Raw genomic sequence first — 16,513 nt, 5'->3', positions numbered from 1 at the left:
GGCTATGAGGTGAATCTCACTGAAGTCAGAGGCTGACGTCAATACAACGGTTGTCAAAGCTATTTTTTAATTAAAAAAAGAAATGGGTCAAATTACTTACTGCACAGCTTTTCCTTTGCATAAAAGTAGGTTCACACGAAATACTAAGCCCTTCGGTCTACCAACAGAAGTCAAACAGCAAAGCTTTACGTAAATTAAAAACTAAATGTACAAGACAGAACAGTTAAAAATACGTGCGATAACAAACGTTACAATAAAATATTCGTAAGCTCAGCTTTGTAAGCCACAGTAATTGTAGCCTACTCTTATTTTTTCGAAAACAATAATACATGTTTGCGTAAGTGCTGCCTGTACTTGTGTTACTGTTCCTTTAAGAGGGCCGAGCTCGTGCCTGCTGAGGCTTCGCCGCACTTTTCATCTACCTGCTGCCCACTCCGCTCCTGCGTCTTGATTGGCCGTCTTGGCTGAAATCCTCTTGAATGATTTCAAACCCGAGTGTTTGGACGGGGAGGAGGGGGTCGACTGCTAATTCTGAGCTGGCTGGCTGAAGGGCTTTGAGTCCTCCGTCCACCAACAACAGCACCTCAGTAAAGAGGCTTATATCCGAGCGAAACGCGCTCTGCACAGCACCACCGGGAGGAAAGTGTGCTTTTTATTGGTGTCGTGTTTACGAGAATTGTTACATTGTAGTTTAAATGAGGTCTTAGCGAGCGGTACATTTTTTTATTTTTAGTGTTTTCTGTGTATCATCGTTTGAATGGAGGGATGTCCAGCGGAATCAACGCACATTGCGATGGGACGCGGTTTGTTGTGCTGACAGGACTCGGGGCCAGGACCTAAAAATCTCTGGTAATCGATTTTGAACTATGTGTTTTCGTGTTTGACGGAATGTGAATATCTGCTGTTGTTTCGGGGATTCATATAGGATATTTCCTTTTAAAAGATTACCGAGGGCATTTAGTTCATGCTCGGGTTGCCATAGCATCACATTAATATTTTCCTTTTCATTATCGGCCTGTTGAAGAGGAGGGCAGAACTATACTTTAATATTTTGGACAATGTATTTTAACACAATGCCGCAGTTAAGGCTTGGTTAGTTTTTCAGTTAATTTCGAGCCACCGTTTATACAAAGAGACTCGCAGCAGAGACAGTCATGGCTAAAAATCCGTCCGAGGGAGCGAAGGATGAGCTGAGCCAGCTGACGGACGATGAGCTTGTGCGGTGCAGCAAAGAGGAGCTGGTCCGGAGATTAAGGAGGGTTGACAGCGAGAAAATGAACTTGATGATCGAGCATGGCAACATGATGAAAGACATCAACCGGCGGCTGCAGGTGCACCTGCACGAAATCCGAAGCCTGAAAGAGATCAACCAGAAGCTGCAGGACGACAACCATGAGCTCCGGGAGCTGTGCTGCTTCCTGGACGACGACCGACAGAAGGGCAAGAAGCTGTCCCGAGAGTGGCAGCGCTTCGGCCGCTACACTGCCAGTGCCATGTGGAAGGAGGTGGGTACCTACATGATGAAGCTGAAGGAGCTGGAGGCCAACCAGGAGACCGTGTTGAGGGAGAACTCTGAGCTGAAGGAGATCATCCTCATGCTGGATGAGGAGAGGAACGGAGCAGGGTCCAGAAGCTCCATAGACAGTCAGTCCAGTTTAACCAACCTGAACGGCGGCACCGGCACGGTCAGGGATGTTGGAGACGGGAGTAGCACTTCCAGCACAGGTAGCGCTGGTAGCCCCGACCACCACAACCACAACCACATACACAAGCCCAGCACGGAGAACAGTAAGATGGGCCCCACCATAAGGAGGTCCATGGATGACCTGTCAGCGCCGCACCATCACAGGAGCATCCCCAATGGACTTAATGGTGAGTAGCAACTCTATTTCCACCTGTGGAAACACCTGTTTGACATTATCTGCATGCAGACTTCACAGACGCCTAAGAAGAGGCCTTAGAAGAAGCCCTTCCTAGAGTCCAACCAACCAGGCCAGGGATTAGTTTCAAAATAAAAGCTGTTTGGCCTTGTTGTCTTACAGAAATACATCTCATGGTGTTTTTAATTGCTAAAAGTTAGCCTTAATATAAAAATATCTCTCAACAAGGGCAACAAGTTGTTAACCTTTTGATTCCTCTTGAAATTATAGTAAACATCTTGTAGTTCTGTAATTCTGCTCTCAAAATACACATATGCGTAGTGACCATATGCCTGTGATTGCACTGACAGCATATGCTGATCAAAATTGCTGTGAAGGATTATCATGGGGGGCCTGGGCTTAACCTCACTGTAAGTCTTGATTGGGGTGATTATAACACACACACATGCACACACAGCATCCTTAAGTGGCCTTTTCAGACCCACACAACCCCATCATTTGAATCTGCACTGATTTAGGTCACTGCACTCGTGGTCCTCAAGGAAGAGGACTTATCTAAATGGCTTTTAAAGGATGGGGGGGGGGGGGGGGCTCAAGCAAATTGATTTTTTTGGGGTCGTTCACTGATTATCGTTGTCGTCTTTGGTTGTGGAAGAGCTCTCACGTCTGCTTCGGGCCCGTTTGAAATGCGTGGCGTGGGACCAGAAATCAATGTCCCTGTTTTAAGACCTAAATACACGGCTGAAAGCTCCGAGCTGGGATGAAAAAGCCCTGATGGAACAGGAGGACACTAAGCCTCGTTTAGCTAGGACACTGGCTGATAACTCGCCATGATCTGTTTGGCATGGGGAATAAATTCTGTTGCATAGGAAAAAGAAAATCCCCCATCCAGTAAAAATTTCATATCTTTTTTATTTTACCCTGATTTACAGGGACAGCAGCAGCATATAGAAGCTCAAAGCAAGCAGCTACAAATCAGATTACATAGGTCGCTTGTTATTCACGGGACAGTCCTGGAATTGTGGACTGAAACCGTGAAGGTAACACATCTAAAGGATGCAGGAGGAAGGGACACACTCGCATGCCAACATTTTAAGGCCGCGATTGGCTGTCATTACGCAACATCAATATTGTGTCTGCAGCGGCCCAGGCTCCTCTATAAGCCACTGTTTTGCTGGATGTGTGTGACATTGTGTGCCCCTAAGGCCCTGGCTCAGTGTGTTCATCATTGTCAATGACAAGCAGATACACTCAAACGCACATGATGCAGCCAGCATGGGAAAGACCTGGGTTATTTTGTCATTGTTAAAACCAATGCACTGCTAATGAGCTTGATGCTATCTCGTCCCAAACAGAGATGAGCATCACAAATCTTTCAGGCTTTCACGTAATTCGAAGTAAGTCCAATGCGGAAAGAAAACAGAGTGTTGAGAAAAAAAGAAAACAATCGATAAAAACCAGCCACAAAGCAAACACTACATTGATACTAATCTGCTGTAACACAAGATAACTGCACCCAGAGGCAGGCGAGGTTAAGTATTTAATCACTTCTTTCAATAAATGCATCTCAAAAACCTGCTCCGATTCAAAGTTTGCTGATAGCTTCTACAAGCCTGAGCAGTCGGAAAATTCTTCACCCGCACAGATTTCCTCAATTGGCTGCTTGAAATCGGAGCGGAGTGACCATGTTGTGAGGTCAGCTCTCCTCGCCGTGTGAGGTCTGCAGAGTCACTTTAGTTAACGCTGTGCGAATGCCAGTGGCTTCCCCTGGGCATTTAGGAGACAAGCTCGAGGATCGGCGCTCAAGTGCTAAATGAACAGCATCTGTCTGGTTGCCAGACACACACACACACACACAGACCGGAGGAAGAGGAGGAGGAGGATGAATGTGATGGTGTCCTAGCAGTAAAACCAGCCAGTTATTTGAGGCTTTTATTTTATGCATTTACAGACAATTTTGACTTTTTTAAAATCGTCTTTAATTTAGAAGTCCATCTCTTTTGAGGGAAAGGAGGCAGTGGGAGAAGAGAGTATAAAAGGGGGCCCAGCAAAGGTCCTTCAATAGGTCTTGTTGGTGTTAGGGGAGTGGCTGAGCGGTGGTAAGGGGTTGGCTGGGAGGCTTGGGGGAGGAGCGGCGGGGGGGACTGTTGGAGGGCATACTGAGCTCAAAGGAGGTTGGGTTGCGGAGACATCCTGCTGTCTGCTTAATTGAATTTCTTGTGCGTTGACATGGCTGACAAACCCCCCCCAATCCTCCTCCTTTGGGGTTACAATCTGTGTGTGTGCATGTTTACTTGGACAGTGTGTGTGTGTGTGAGGAGACCAAAGGCTTCTGTACTAAAGAAATAAAAGAGAAAGAACAGCAGGGGCTACATCGAGAACCACTGTGTTTCATAACCTTTAATAGTGACTTCTATTTCCGGACTTCTCCACGTCTGCGTTCGCCTTAGGTGGTCTGGAACCCAATTCCAGTCTGAAATATGATGCTGTCGCAGAGCGCTGGCATCGGGCTCCCCTATAGTGTCGCAAGGACCGAGTGTAGCTGTGATGGATTAAGACAAAGTGGCCAGGCGAGACACTGAAGTGCTGCTTTGACATTGTCCAGATGAACTGATAAAGATCCTCTTTGCAATAATGCTTGTTGACCTTTGGCAGACCCTCGTACGTGCTGCTGGCCTTTAGCTGCCAAATGGCTTTAAAGGAACATTGTTTCTAACTCAGCAGATAAAGTGACTCTTAACAAGGCAGAGAGCAGGAAAGAGAGAGAGAGAGAGAGAGAGAGGAATTCTTTAACCCAGGCTGACTACAACATAATAAGCTAGTTTTACAGAAAGGAAGAGTGCAGCCGGGCACTTTATTTTTGTATTAAAAGCTTTGTCAAGTTCTCCATGCCTGTGATGTTATCAGTTTAATGAATGACTTTCAGCTCAACCCATATAATCCGTCTACTACAACACCCTTGTTCATTTGAGCTAGGTCACCGCATGTACATGGAGTGACACATTAAACCTGCAGTAATACAAACATGCGGTAAATAAAACATTGATTTAGTAAATGGGTTTTGGTCCAGCTGTGAGGGGAGAACTCTGTGTGCAGCCCTGGTGGACCCATCCTTCACTTTCACACAAACCGGCGCGTGTTTGTTTTTCCACGTGTGTGCCAGAGGCCAGTGAGATGTTAAACTTCTGTTGACATTTGGACACAGCACGCTAAAACCGCGGACCTTCATTAATTAAAAGATTACAGTGGCCTCTTCCTCGCCTCCCTCCCTATTCACGTAGCTAAAGAGTACAGCAAGAGTAATGCCCACAAATTCATGCTGGTTACCAATAGCAGGCAATTTTGACAGAGCTGATATGTAAGGAAATGGAAAGCAGTACAAAAATAGAGGACGCTGTAAAATCTGTAAAAAAAATTTCCCCCTAATTTCTGTTTTTTGCTTCTTTTTGTTAACAAAATGCCGTGTTTTCTGATTCTGATCTCTTATCATGTGTTGGATGAATAAAATTCCTACCGTAAAATCTGGAATATAAGTAGCACCGGAATATAAGACGCAGTCTTTCTTTGAGGGGTGTATCTCAGAGGGAAAAAGGTTTTCTACATTAATAAAAACGTGTATATAAGTTATTCCAACACTATTTCAATTAATTAATTCCAAACACACACAAATCACAGCCTACCGTCTGTTTTCACCATGTTGAGTTTGCAATCCTGCTAGCTACCGGTACCAGTAGCTAGCGGTAGCTGGCAGCCTAAAGTAACGCTGATTGTTGTGAGGGTGGCAGCTGCGATGGCGATCATGAAGGTGCATGTCCGTGACAAAACGTTAGCAACAATCAAGTTAGTTTAAAACACCGAACAGCACTGCGGGACATTGTAAATAGGAGACGTTGTAGCGGTGCGGACCCGGAAACAGTTTAATGCCGAGATGTGACGTCACCACTGGTGGTTAGCGTCGTCGTCTGGGTATAACACCGTAACCTCTCTCCACGTTTTATACGGTAAATTGGTCGCACCGGTATATAGGACTCAGCCCACTTTTTAGATGGAAAAAAAAAGTATTAAAAGTGCGTCTTATACACCAAATTTTACTGTAAGTTAGAAAATAGCTCTGAGGAATTTGAGCTAAAAGCTACATTCAGTTTCTTGATGGCTTTTTAACCAGCTGACAGTTTGTATCAGGCGTATTTCCCTCCAGGCTCACTGGCTGACGTTCCGTGTTTTACATTTCATTGTTAAATTCTGTGATTTAATCTGTGTTTTACACATTGCCGCACAAAAAAGATAACTTAAAGGTATCTCAGGGAGCTTGCTGCTGCTGATAGTCTCGTCCAGCTAGTTTGTTAGCGGTTAGCTCCCCAGCTTCAGTCTTTAACCAGCAAGCCCTCAGTCATTACCTCACCTCACCAATCTTCTACAGCCAGACATTCTGCATAGGTGATTTTGAGTTTGCCTCCTCCTGTTGTGATTTAGCCGCAACACTTCTCAGACGTCATTACCATGAGTCTGTCAGCACCTTCAGCTGCGCGTGGCTCTCAGAAACCAGTCGGATAAGTTAGTGATTCACCGGAGATTAAGACCTTTAGCAATTCATTTGAAATTGCCTCATATGTGTTTTTTGGACGTAAGAGGAGAGTGCTTGCTCAGACCTCTGTTCCTGTAAGTCAGTCATGCTGTTCCTGGGAAGCACTGGCTTCTCGCTTAGGCTCAAATTAGGTTCAAATTAGTGCCAATTAACTCGGTGAGAGGTCATAAAATTGCGTGTTTAAACTGGCATCATTAGCACCTTGCCTTTCAGTGTGTGTGTGTGAGTTTAAAATATGAGGTGCCGCAGTGATGTGAACTTTTTCCCCTCTCTGATTTAGAGGTTTTTCTCTCTCTGTCTCGCCCTCTTCTCAGTCTCTGTTTCCTTTTGCCCCCGGGGAGTGACGTGACCTACAAGCTCACAATGAAACTGTAAAACCAGCCCTCCCAGTTGGCCACCAGTGTGTCTGTGTTTCATCATGCTCACTGAAATTAGTCAGTGCCTTTAAATTCACATTCATGTTCCCCTGTAGCATTTAGCCGTTTTCCCTCTTGAGGTGAATTATCAGGGAGCTTTTAAAGTCAGATCACACATTTGAGTCGCTTTCTTGAGAGCTGAATTGAAAGATTGAGGTCACATTTTATAGTTGAGACAATCAAAGTCCCTGTTTTCTTTATTCAAATCACAGCAAAAATCTTTATAGCCAGCTTGATCTCTTCAAAGAATCAGTCAGGCTCTCAGTATCTCTTGTGTTTTCTCAAATAAACATCGCTCAATCACAGCCAGCTTATCAAAGTGAGCCTTGGAGTTTCTCTGCGTGAGCTCCTTTCTGGTTTTCAAAGGAAACCCTCGCATCAACAACACAATGGTGTTTTCCTCTCGGCTGTGGTTTCAAGTCTTTGTGTGGCGTGTCTGCAGGCTGTAAAAGGGCGTCTAAGCAGGAATAGGATGTGTCTGTCGCTGATTTCCTGTTTGTCCACAATCAGATACACGTTTCTCTGTGTTCCAAGAAGCTGACTTTGCTTCTTGTGGCCCCACCCCTACGGTTTGATTTGCACTTTTATCACAACTCCTTCAAGGTGCGTTGTCAACAAAAAAAGAGGACTTGGCGACTAAACTGAAATGACAACTTTTAGGTTTAATATAATTGTGAAAATTATAATTAAATCATGTTAAAACACGTCTTCCAAACCGAAATGCTGCTCATTAGACTAGCTTCAGTGTGCAAATGAAACACATACAGAATGGGAGAAACACTTGTATTCTTATATATTATAATCAGAAATCCAACGTCTGCCGTGACTGAATTGTATTAACTATTTTGTTCGATAGTTTCCTGGATCACAGGCCCGTCTGGCGCTCTCTGGCTTGCGTTTTTTTCCTAGCGCCCCGCCTGCCTGTGTGAGGCCTGGTCGACTGATAACACAGATAATGGAGTAGAAACACATACACACACACACACATGCAGGAGAGACTGAGAAAAAGAGCCACAGGGGGAACTCTCAGCTGTGTACTGTCAATGAAAAGCCAGCCTGTCAGGACGTCCCACATTCCTGGATAAACAAAGGAGGAAGTGGGTCTCTCTCCTCTTAGTGTCACAGCAGGAACTGCGTGGAAAGAGGAGGACGGAAGAGGAAAGACGGCGTGTGTGTCTAGGTCGCTGGATTGAACTTTTACCTCCCCTGTCTCCTCTCTTATCTGAGACGCTCCTCCAGTCTTTTCCTCTTCCTCCATCTGCACCCGTCCCTCTCTCGATCCGTGTGAACCTGCTGTCTGATGCGCTGTCCGTTCTTTCCCATCATCACAGCACTCAGACGACAGAATGAGGTTATAGAGCCGGCGCACACGTAGACACGGACCCACTATGAAATGTAATGCAGGTTCCTTTTACAAAAGTTCTGCCTGCTGTTTTAATGCTTATGAGGTCTTCTATGACATCTTTCACTACCAATATTAAGGCAATTTCAGCCACTTATCTCAGGCTTCGTCCGTCCTGATCTAAAAAGTGTGTCCTTCTTTTCCGATGGGCCGCTGGAGGGGCTGGGTCGCTCAGTCGCACGGGGCAACAGCAATGATCAGTGGGGCGAGTGGACGGCGCCCACGCCTAGCCTCAGAGCCACTGAAGCGGAGGGAAGTAAGGGATAGGGGGATGGGGATAGGTTCGGGCATAGGCGGCCTCCATGCTGGATGACCCGTGCAGAATATTACTAGCAAGAGGGAGGTCAGCACTGTGTGTGTGTGTGCATGTGTGTGTGCTTGTTAGGGTGACATAGCTTACTTGGAAGAGACAGAAAGGGCGTGGTCAAAGTTACATTTTCAGTCACAATAATGATAGTTCACTAACTTTATCAAGGTTACCCTCACTTGTCCTCTGCCCCACTGTCCTTTGCTGACTTAATTAAAACTTTATGACCAAATTGCACCCCTGGCAAGCCTCATATTGATCTATATTATAGATAAGATATAAACAGCTGTTTAAGATGCAAACTAGAGACACAGGAGTGGCGTTGGAGAGAGTATCTGGGCTCAGGTGGCACAGTGTCAAAAACCCATCTGGGGTTGTAGCACAATCTCACCATCAGCGATTTGTTTTCTGTCTATGCAACACACCCTGCGACCTTCGACAATAGAACAGTCCCAGGTTGCCAAAAGTCAGCAACTCCTCGACAGAACACCTCTTCATCAGCTCCTTTTCGCGGGCCTGGGAGGAACAAGGCGTTCATCTGGATTTTCTGCCTGTCAGCTCTTTGGTTCAGGTTGTGACATTGGAGACTGGCGTCAGCAGATGTCTTCACCTTGCTTGCATTTAGATAGAGCTAGTGTCACCTCATTTCAACATGGAGTTTTAACAGTTATAGATTGTTTTCTGGCGCTTGAAATGTAGGCATGGGACCACTTTTGGTGGGTCCCATGTGGAATGGCACAATAGTTTTCAGGTTGAGAGTCATAATTCCTCATTTGAGCAAGCTGACGGGAAATTCAGTTGGGTTGTTGCAATAATGAAATATCGACTTGATTGGTTGCTTGGATGATGACTTCAAAGTCGTAGTTGAGACATAACTGGAGCGCCTGCAGAAAATGTGAAACTGGCGGCGGAACCTCGAGATGGATGAGATAATGTGGAGTTCTGACGGTCGGCTCCGGCATCTGGAATGAATTGTACAGTCTCAACATTGTTGGTCTATTCTCAGGAAGTTTTTTTGGAAGGTTTCAGGTAACCTTACTCTGCTGGTCTGGAGGCTAATTTCCTCCTGCAGGCCGTGTTTAAGTGCCAAGACTGGACTGTGTAACTTGGAAAAACATGTATCCGTTTGGGTTTGGGAAAGAGCTTGTGACAGACGTTTCTCTTGGCTTGATCTTGGTGCTCAGAGCCCGGTGAGAAGCGATAGTTGAAACAATTGGAGGACAAGTTATCAATCAAAGCAATAAAGAATGCTGGATGATTTTCTAAACATGTTAAGAATGAACCGATCTGAGAACATGTGAGTGTTATGTTGGGGTCTTGTGTTACAGAGGAGGAGGTAACTGAGTTTGAGGGGTTAACTGTAACTGCCCTCCGCCTCCTTTCCAACAATGGCCATCTGTCACTGTAGCATATTGATATCCACTTTATATTAGAAAGATGGCGGAAAAGGACGTTTCTGACTGTCTGTCTGAACTTTAAGAACACTTTTTTTTTCCATTTCCCAAGACATGTTTCCTTTGCATTTAGCCACACTTGTGGAATTTGCCTTGGGACGGCAATGTTGGTTGGTTTGTTGGTCGGTCAGTCTGTCCACCTCTTTGATCTAGACTGAAATGTCTAAATAGCAGCTTATGTATAATTCTTTCTAGTTTAAGGGATTGTTGTGGATTTTCATGGTTTCAAGGAATGTCTTACCAACTATTGGAAGGTTTACCATGAAATTTGGTGTAGCCATTTCTGGTCCCCAGAGGATGCTTTGGTCACCCCCTGACTTTTCATCTAGCACTACTAGTGGGGCAAACTCTTCAATACTCCCATGACTTATGTCAGCATCTACGAGGATGATTGGCATAACATTTGGTACAGACATTCATGGTTCCCAGATGATGAATCGTACAGATTTTGGTTATCTGTTAACTTTTTCCTCTAGTGCCAGCGTGAGAAACACATTTGTGGTTTTAAGTTAAATGCATTGACAATTAAGGCTCTCTATAACGCCAACATCATATCAAATGAAGTAACCAGAAAACATACAAAAGCACCAAGCTAAGACAGTGAAAATAGTAAACATGGCCTGCTTAACCTTGTTTTGCCATTTTGAGCTTGTTAGCATGCTAAGGTTAGCTCAAATGCAACCTCACAGACCAGCTAGCCTGGCTTTAGAGTCTTGTTTACCCATACTTAAATCTCCCCTACTCAAACTAGACAGTATTTGAAATGCTGTAACACTCCTTTCATCTTGCGCTCTATTTAAGGAGGGAGTCGGTGAGTCACATGGGGAAGGTCAGACTCTGAATGCACCATCAACGTTGCCCTACACATTAAATATTTATTCAGAAGTGATTTATCTGTTTTCCTGCCTCCCAGTTTTGACAAATACTAAGAGACAATCTACTGGCTGTTAATATTCCTTCAGAAACGTATTGAGACAGACCAGCTTCACTAGGCTCGGATTGTAAGGGATGATCAAAATCAGTTCTTATTTGTACTCAGCCAAATGTAAAACATTCGATTCCACCGATGTGACTGCGACAATCATTAAGCTCTTTGGTGAAAGCTGATCGTATGAAAATTTAGGCTTAGGGGCAAATACTTTTTATCCCTTCATTTGACATTCATGGTATTGGTATTACTGTTATTGGAACCACCATAAGGGACGTCCACTTGATTATCCAAAACTCTGGAGTTGTTCCTGGGTTTCCCTCAAATCCGCTTTAACTCCATCAGCACATAATTCCAGATCACACACTGGTTCGCCAAAATGATTGATCTTAAAAGCAGATGTTGAAGAGGACTGACGGAGGGAGAATCGACTGAAAGTGTGGACATGTAGAGTTTGGTTTAAGAGTGTTTTTAAAGGAAGAAAGAGGGAAGAGATGCAACCCTCTTGCTTCTATTGCAGTCAGTTTTCGTGAAGAAGGCCATTATGGCTTGGTATAGAGTTGTTAGGCGTCAGATGAGGCAAATGAAGCCAGTTATTTATCTTCAGAGGGGGCATCAGGCAGCATATTCACACTCTCCTCACTCACACGCTGAGAGGAGACGGCGTTGCTGACAGTCAATTAGAGCCATTTCTCCTCTCCAGCACTGTGGCCTCTTTAGTTCTGATCTCACACCGCTCCACTCCTCTGCTGCTGTTTTTGGACACTTCAACATCAGCACTTTTTTGAATCAGGCGTTAGCTTGCAAGGCAACAAAGGCAAGTTACCAGTTATGTAAGGATTTTCCATTAGCACATTGCAACCAGAGCAAGGCTGCTTTTAAACATGGATTAAAAAGCATGATAATACTGTATAAAGGAATATAAGTAGGGAACACATTAGAGGATAACGTGAGTAAGGAAATATAGTGGCCAGGCAATTGAGATGTTCCCATACAACTGATACTGAGTACCCAAACAATATTAGTGTGATTAAAAAAATATACATAATATTGGTGGAAAAACACTGATTGCTGGACTTTTTCAAGGTGTGATTAACATATCACTCTCTGCCAGCACTACACTGTTGGTCATTGTAACCAGGGCTGTGACGCCAGCTACACTGTTGGTCATTGTAACCAGGGCTGTGACGCTTACGCGGGGTGGACCGAGTGACCGTCATCACCATTTTTTAATTTCTAAATAAGGACCCAGTGATGTTGTAAAGGGACGCAGTAAACTCACTATCCATACGTCTCAAGGATGCACCTCGTCTTTCTATACAGAGCAATACATTGTGAACTGCAAACTTGTGTTTAAATCACAGTAATCAGTACATCAATACATGCTGTAGTTTATGTTGTGTTTTGTTATTGTTAGGTCCTTTTGTCTTAGTCCTTTTCTATAAATGTAGATGATATATTGGTGTATACTTAGTATAAATCATGTTCATTATTACTATTATTATTATTATTATTATTATTATTGTTATTAATAGTAGTATTTCTAAGGAAGGATAGATTTATAGATTTATAAATCATTGTGCAGGGAGAAGGGGTGGGATTAGATAAATTTCGACTTCTTCCCACTCCTTTTTGAACGAACTTTTCATTGTCTGTGTTGTAGTTGTTTTCTTTTCTTTTTTTTGTGTTCAAAATAAACTTTCAAAATTTAAAAATTAAAAAAAAACAAAAAAAAAAACATACTGCGGCAGCGGGCTGATGGGCAGCTAACTGCCAAACCGCAAGGGGACGTTAGTGTTTCACCCAATTAGAAAAATTCAGTACTGTCACAGCCCTAACTGTGACACGATTAATTACCTAAAACCAGTTGATTTTTTAAAGAATAATTGATTATGGTATCAGATGGGTGCATTTATTGGCCAATTCGCCAATACACAAAACCGCAGTATCGAAGGCCAACCGATACCAGGATTGTGTCGGAACAACCCTGCAAGCCAATTCATGCATCGATCTGATACCACAAGTAATTACCCTCGAAGAAGTTAGATTATTTCAGCAGATTAGATTCTTTTTTACTCCTCCAACATGACTGACACTAGCAACCAGTTTTAGATCAAAAGAGAGAAGCTCATTTCATGTCATTCATGAAGTGATGCTAGCAGGGAATGAACGTTAGTCCAAGTAAGGAACGTCAGTTTCAAGCTTCAACTTGCCACACAGGATTAGTAATAGAAGTCTATGCTGTTGTAATAATAATATCTCTATTTTTTTATTGCACTGGAATCAGATTGTACACTGACTGACAAACAAGTTCAGGTAGTGGAACGGGTATCAGGAAGGAAAAAGTACCAGTATATCTCTAGTAACCACAAACACGACTTTATCAGGGCCTGTGTCCACTAACGCCGCTTTTTGCGCTGGCAGCGCTTCTGGCCTTGCCGGCACTTACTGTTGCTAGGTTACGAAAATTGTCTGGCAGCACTTCTGCTTCCCTTGGTAGTAGAGATAGACCGATATGGTTTTTTCAGGGCCGATACCGATACCGATTATTAGTAGTCAAGGAGATAACCGATATTTGGAGCCGATATTCATTTGCAGTAAAAGTTAAAATATTGGCGTCAAAATTTTGAATAATACAATCTCTAACACTTAACTTTGTTTAAATGCCTTTAAGCATATGTTTATTAAACAAACAAACAAAAAGCGCAGGGAGTTCCCAGGGTCAGCAGCATCTCTTATAAAGTTAACTGAAAACTTAAATAAATAAATAACTTCCTGAAGTTTTATAAAGTAAATAAAACAAAGTTAAATAAAATTTGCTAAGAAATGAACTTTTTCTCCTCTCCGCCGTGTGTGTGAGCACTCTGCATGCACAGCTTTCACTGCTGATTGGCTGTTACCCGTGCCATGGCTCTGCGTGTAACCAATCAGTGCTGTGGGTGGGACAATGCTGGAGACAGAGTAGTGACTGCAGACAGAGAGGCGCGGCTGCATCAGAGCCAAAATAACCCAGTTTTAAATTGATCTCTTATCGGCCGTCGGAAAAAAAAAGAAAAGGCAGATGCAGATATGCGTCAAAATGCCGAATATCGGCGCCGATAAAAAAATAACAGCTCACGCAGAGGGCGATTTTTTCACTTTGTTGTTAGTGGACACAGGCCCTGAAGTTCTTTACAAAGTGCAGATGGATCTAAGGGCTCCTATCAAATAAGCAGATCAACTTTAAGATGGCATTGAGTGCTAATATGCATGGTAGCGTTTGTCCTACACTTCTGCTCCCTCCAATTGGTTGAAATGCAGCTGTGATATTTCCAATGCTGTCTGAATGAGGTTAGACTGATGAGCGAACCCAATGAACCCACCCACACATCGCCTCACATATATGCTTTTCTTTCATGATTCCACTTCTGGCTATCCATCACTACTTTTGATCACAATCTGGAAATTATTAATTGAGTCCCGAAGCCAGCCAACAGGGCTTTCAGGAGATGATTTACAGTCTGTTATCTCCTATATATCTTCTCTGTCTCGCTTGCCCTTCTCCCAGTCAACAAAAGATGTAAGGGGATTAATCCATCGATGCTGTAGCCCTGCATTGGCTCTCAGAAACATGGCAGAGGGTTTGGAGGGAGGTGGGGGCTTCTCTGTTAAAAGGATTTGATGAGCGGGACCCAGTGCTGTATTTCTGCCCACCGCTCTTTTAAATACGTGGCACGTAGCCCTGCGTATGATATGCACTGTATGAACAGAGGCGCTCTCTTAAACCCTTTAGGAGAGTGTTAAATGGTGCAGACTTGATGAAAGTGCTCTTATTAGGGTGCGACAGGGTGTTCTTACAGGAAGTGGAAGGATAAAAGGAGGTGGTGTTTGTGGAGGAGAACCTCTAAAAGAAAGATAAAGAAAGACGCAAGGTTGAAGAACCAGGAGCAACAGAGGACAGCGCAGAGCAAGCAGCTTGTTGCTAGGATACTATGCCCTTTTATTCAGTATTATGGGGTGTGCTTTACGGCGCTTTCTCTACACCTCTTCTAGCGCTGTGCATTCCTTCTGCAATGATATATTTCCTCTGTCAATTGTTACTCTCTTTGTTTTTGGCAAGTTCTACACAAGTTGGATCTTGTTGCAGAGGAATGCGTCCAGAGCCAGGGATTTATGTTCTCCCTTAAGGAGAAATGTAGACTGTACACCTGCAGGGCCTTCTTGTACTCAGCACATGTACAGCAAACAAACACAGTTGGCATTAAGCAAGAGAGGATGAAGAGGGAGCCTGCTGCCATGTGCTCCAGCTTAGTTATCCTCCAGACCCATGCTGCAGTATTTATATTACATGGAAGAAGATGAAAGGTGCAATGTGATTTTTTTTCCATGCAGAACTTAATAATTGACCTCTGGATGAGGGAAACGTCTCATAAAAGCCCGCCAAGTAGAATGAAAGCTGAAGCATGGAACTGATTCCTGTTGTGTTGATGTTGTATCTACCACAGTCATGGCAGGGCGGTTCACCAAACGGGTGGAAAGGCTGACGGTGGAGGTTTTAGAGGAGCCCACATCAGTGGCCGCAAGATGATGGAGCGCTGAGGAGAAGGGTGAATCTGAGAAATGAGGAGTCAAGATGTTGGAAAAAGGGAGAAATTGATGACGGTTGGGGTTATGGAGGGTAAGGGGAAGAGGAGAGAGAAATGGGAGAACAGAAAGGGGAAGTAGAGACGATTGACGAGATGAGAGAAAAGCGAAGAATGAAAGCGAGGCCAGATAGAAAAGAAAGGCGTGTAAAATCAGAGGTAGATGTAAAGGAAGATGTCACTCCTGGAAATTGGCCATCCCTGAAACCTCAGCTTCTGCTGCCGCCAAGAGGTGGTGGTTAAACAAAAGGAGGCGAGAGATATCACTGCACCTGCAGAACACTGAGCACTGCTGGGTTTTCATACTTTCTTTTCCTGAGAAGGTAATATTTCAACAGAGAAATCCATTTTTTCTCCTCTCACACTGCTGCTTTCGCTTTACATGTTGACATTTCTACCCGGCACGCAAGGAACATTCTTTGACTACACCAATTATTCATGCAAGGACTCAACAAGAAACCTGATAAACAGGAGATCTAAAGGTTATAAGGAAGTGTGTCAGTGAGATCACTTTGTTCTGCTCTTAAGCTGAGGAGCGATTCTTCATTGCTATAGTGCAGGTGCATACACACAGGTAAACAAACTGTACACTCCCTCTCCACATTCCAGCCTAATCCAACAAGTGCAACTCTATTCAAATCTCTGCAGACGTGCATATGATTACAGTGTTTTTCCCAACTGAACTTGGAGCGATTCCAGCTGCTTAAATGCTTCTCTATCCTCACATGTTTCAGTGGTGGTCTGAGGTTGACTTATTTACAGCTTTAACTCTGAGTTATGGCCGTCACATCGCGACACCGATTGTGAAATTGTGATAAGCGCGAGGCTGCAGATGTTCGCAGCTCTTTGGTGGGAAGTTGCCTCGCCTTTTAAATTTCAGGGGAATGTTAAATAGGAAGAGTGCGCTGACAGGAACTTG

At 44.0% G+C, this 16,513-nt stretch overlaps 1 protein-coding gene across 2 annotated transcripts in view; it reads left to right on the top strand.

The window, feature by feature from the left end:
• Positions 1–460: 460 nt before the first annotated feature.
• The window catches only part of ccdc85cb (coiled-coil domain containing 85C, b), a 51,416-nt gene continuing 35,363 nt past the window's right edge, over positions 461–16,513 (top strand). For both annotated transcript variants that reach the window (XM_069683652.1, XM_069683644.1), the window contains exon 1: positions 461–1,872. In XM_069683652.1, the coding sequence (XP_069539753.1) occupies positions 1,155–1,872 (718 nt within the window). In that variant the 5' untranslated portion in view covers positions 461–1,154. The remainder of the gene's footprint in view (positions 1,873–16,513) is intronic.

Source organism: Semicossyphus pulcher, unplaced genomic scaffold (assembly GCF_022749685.1).
Source record: "Semicossyphus pulcher isolate SPU_LCO1_2020_fin unplaced genomic scaffold, fSemPul1.0.p SCAF_11, whole genome shotgun sequence".
Lineage (NCBI taxonomy): Eukaryota > Metazoa > Chordata > Actinopteri > Labriformes > Labridae > Semicossyphus > Semicossyphus pulcher.
The sequence above is the reverse complement of the archived record's forward strand: the minus strand, read 5'-3'. Positions and strand labels throughout refer to the sequence as shown.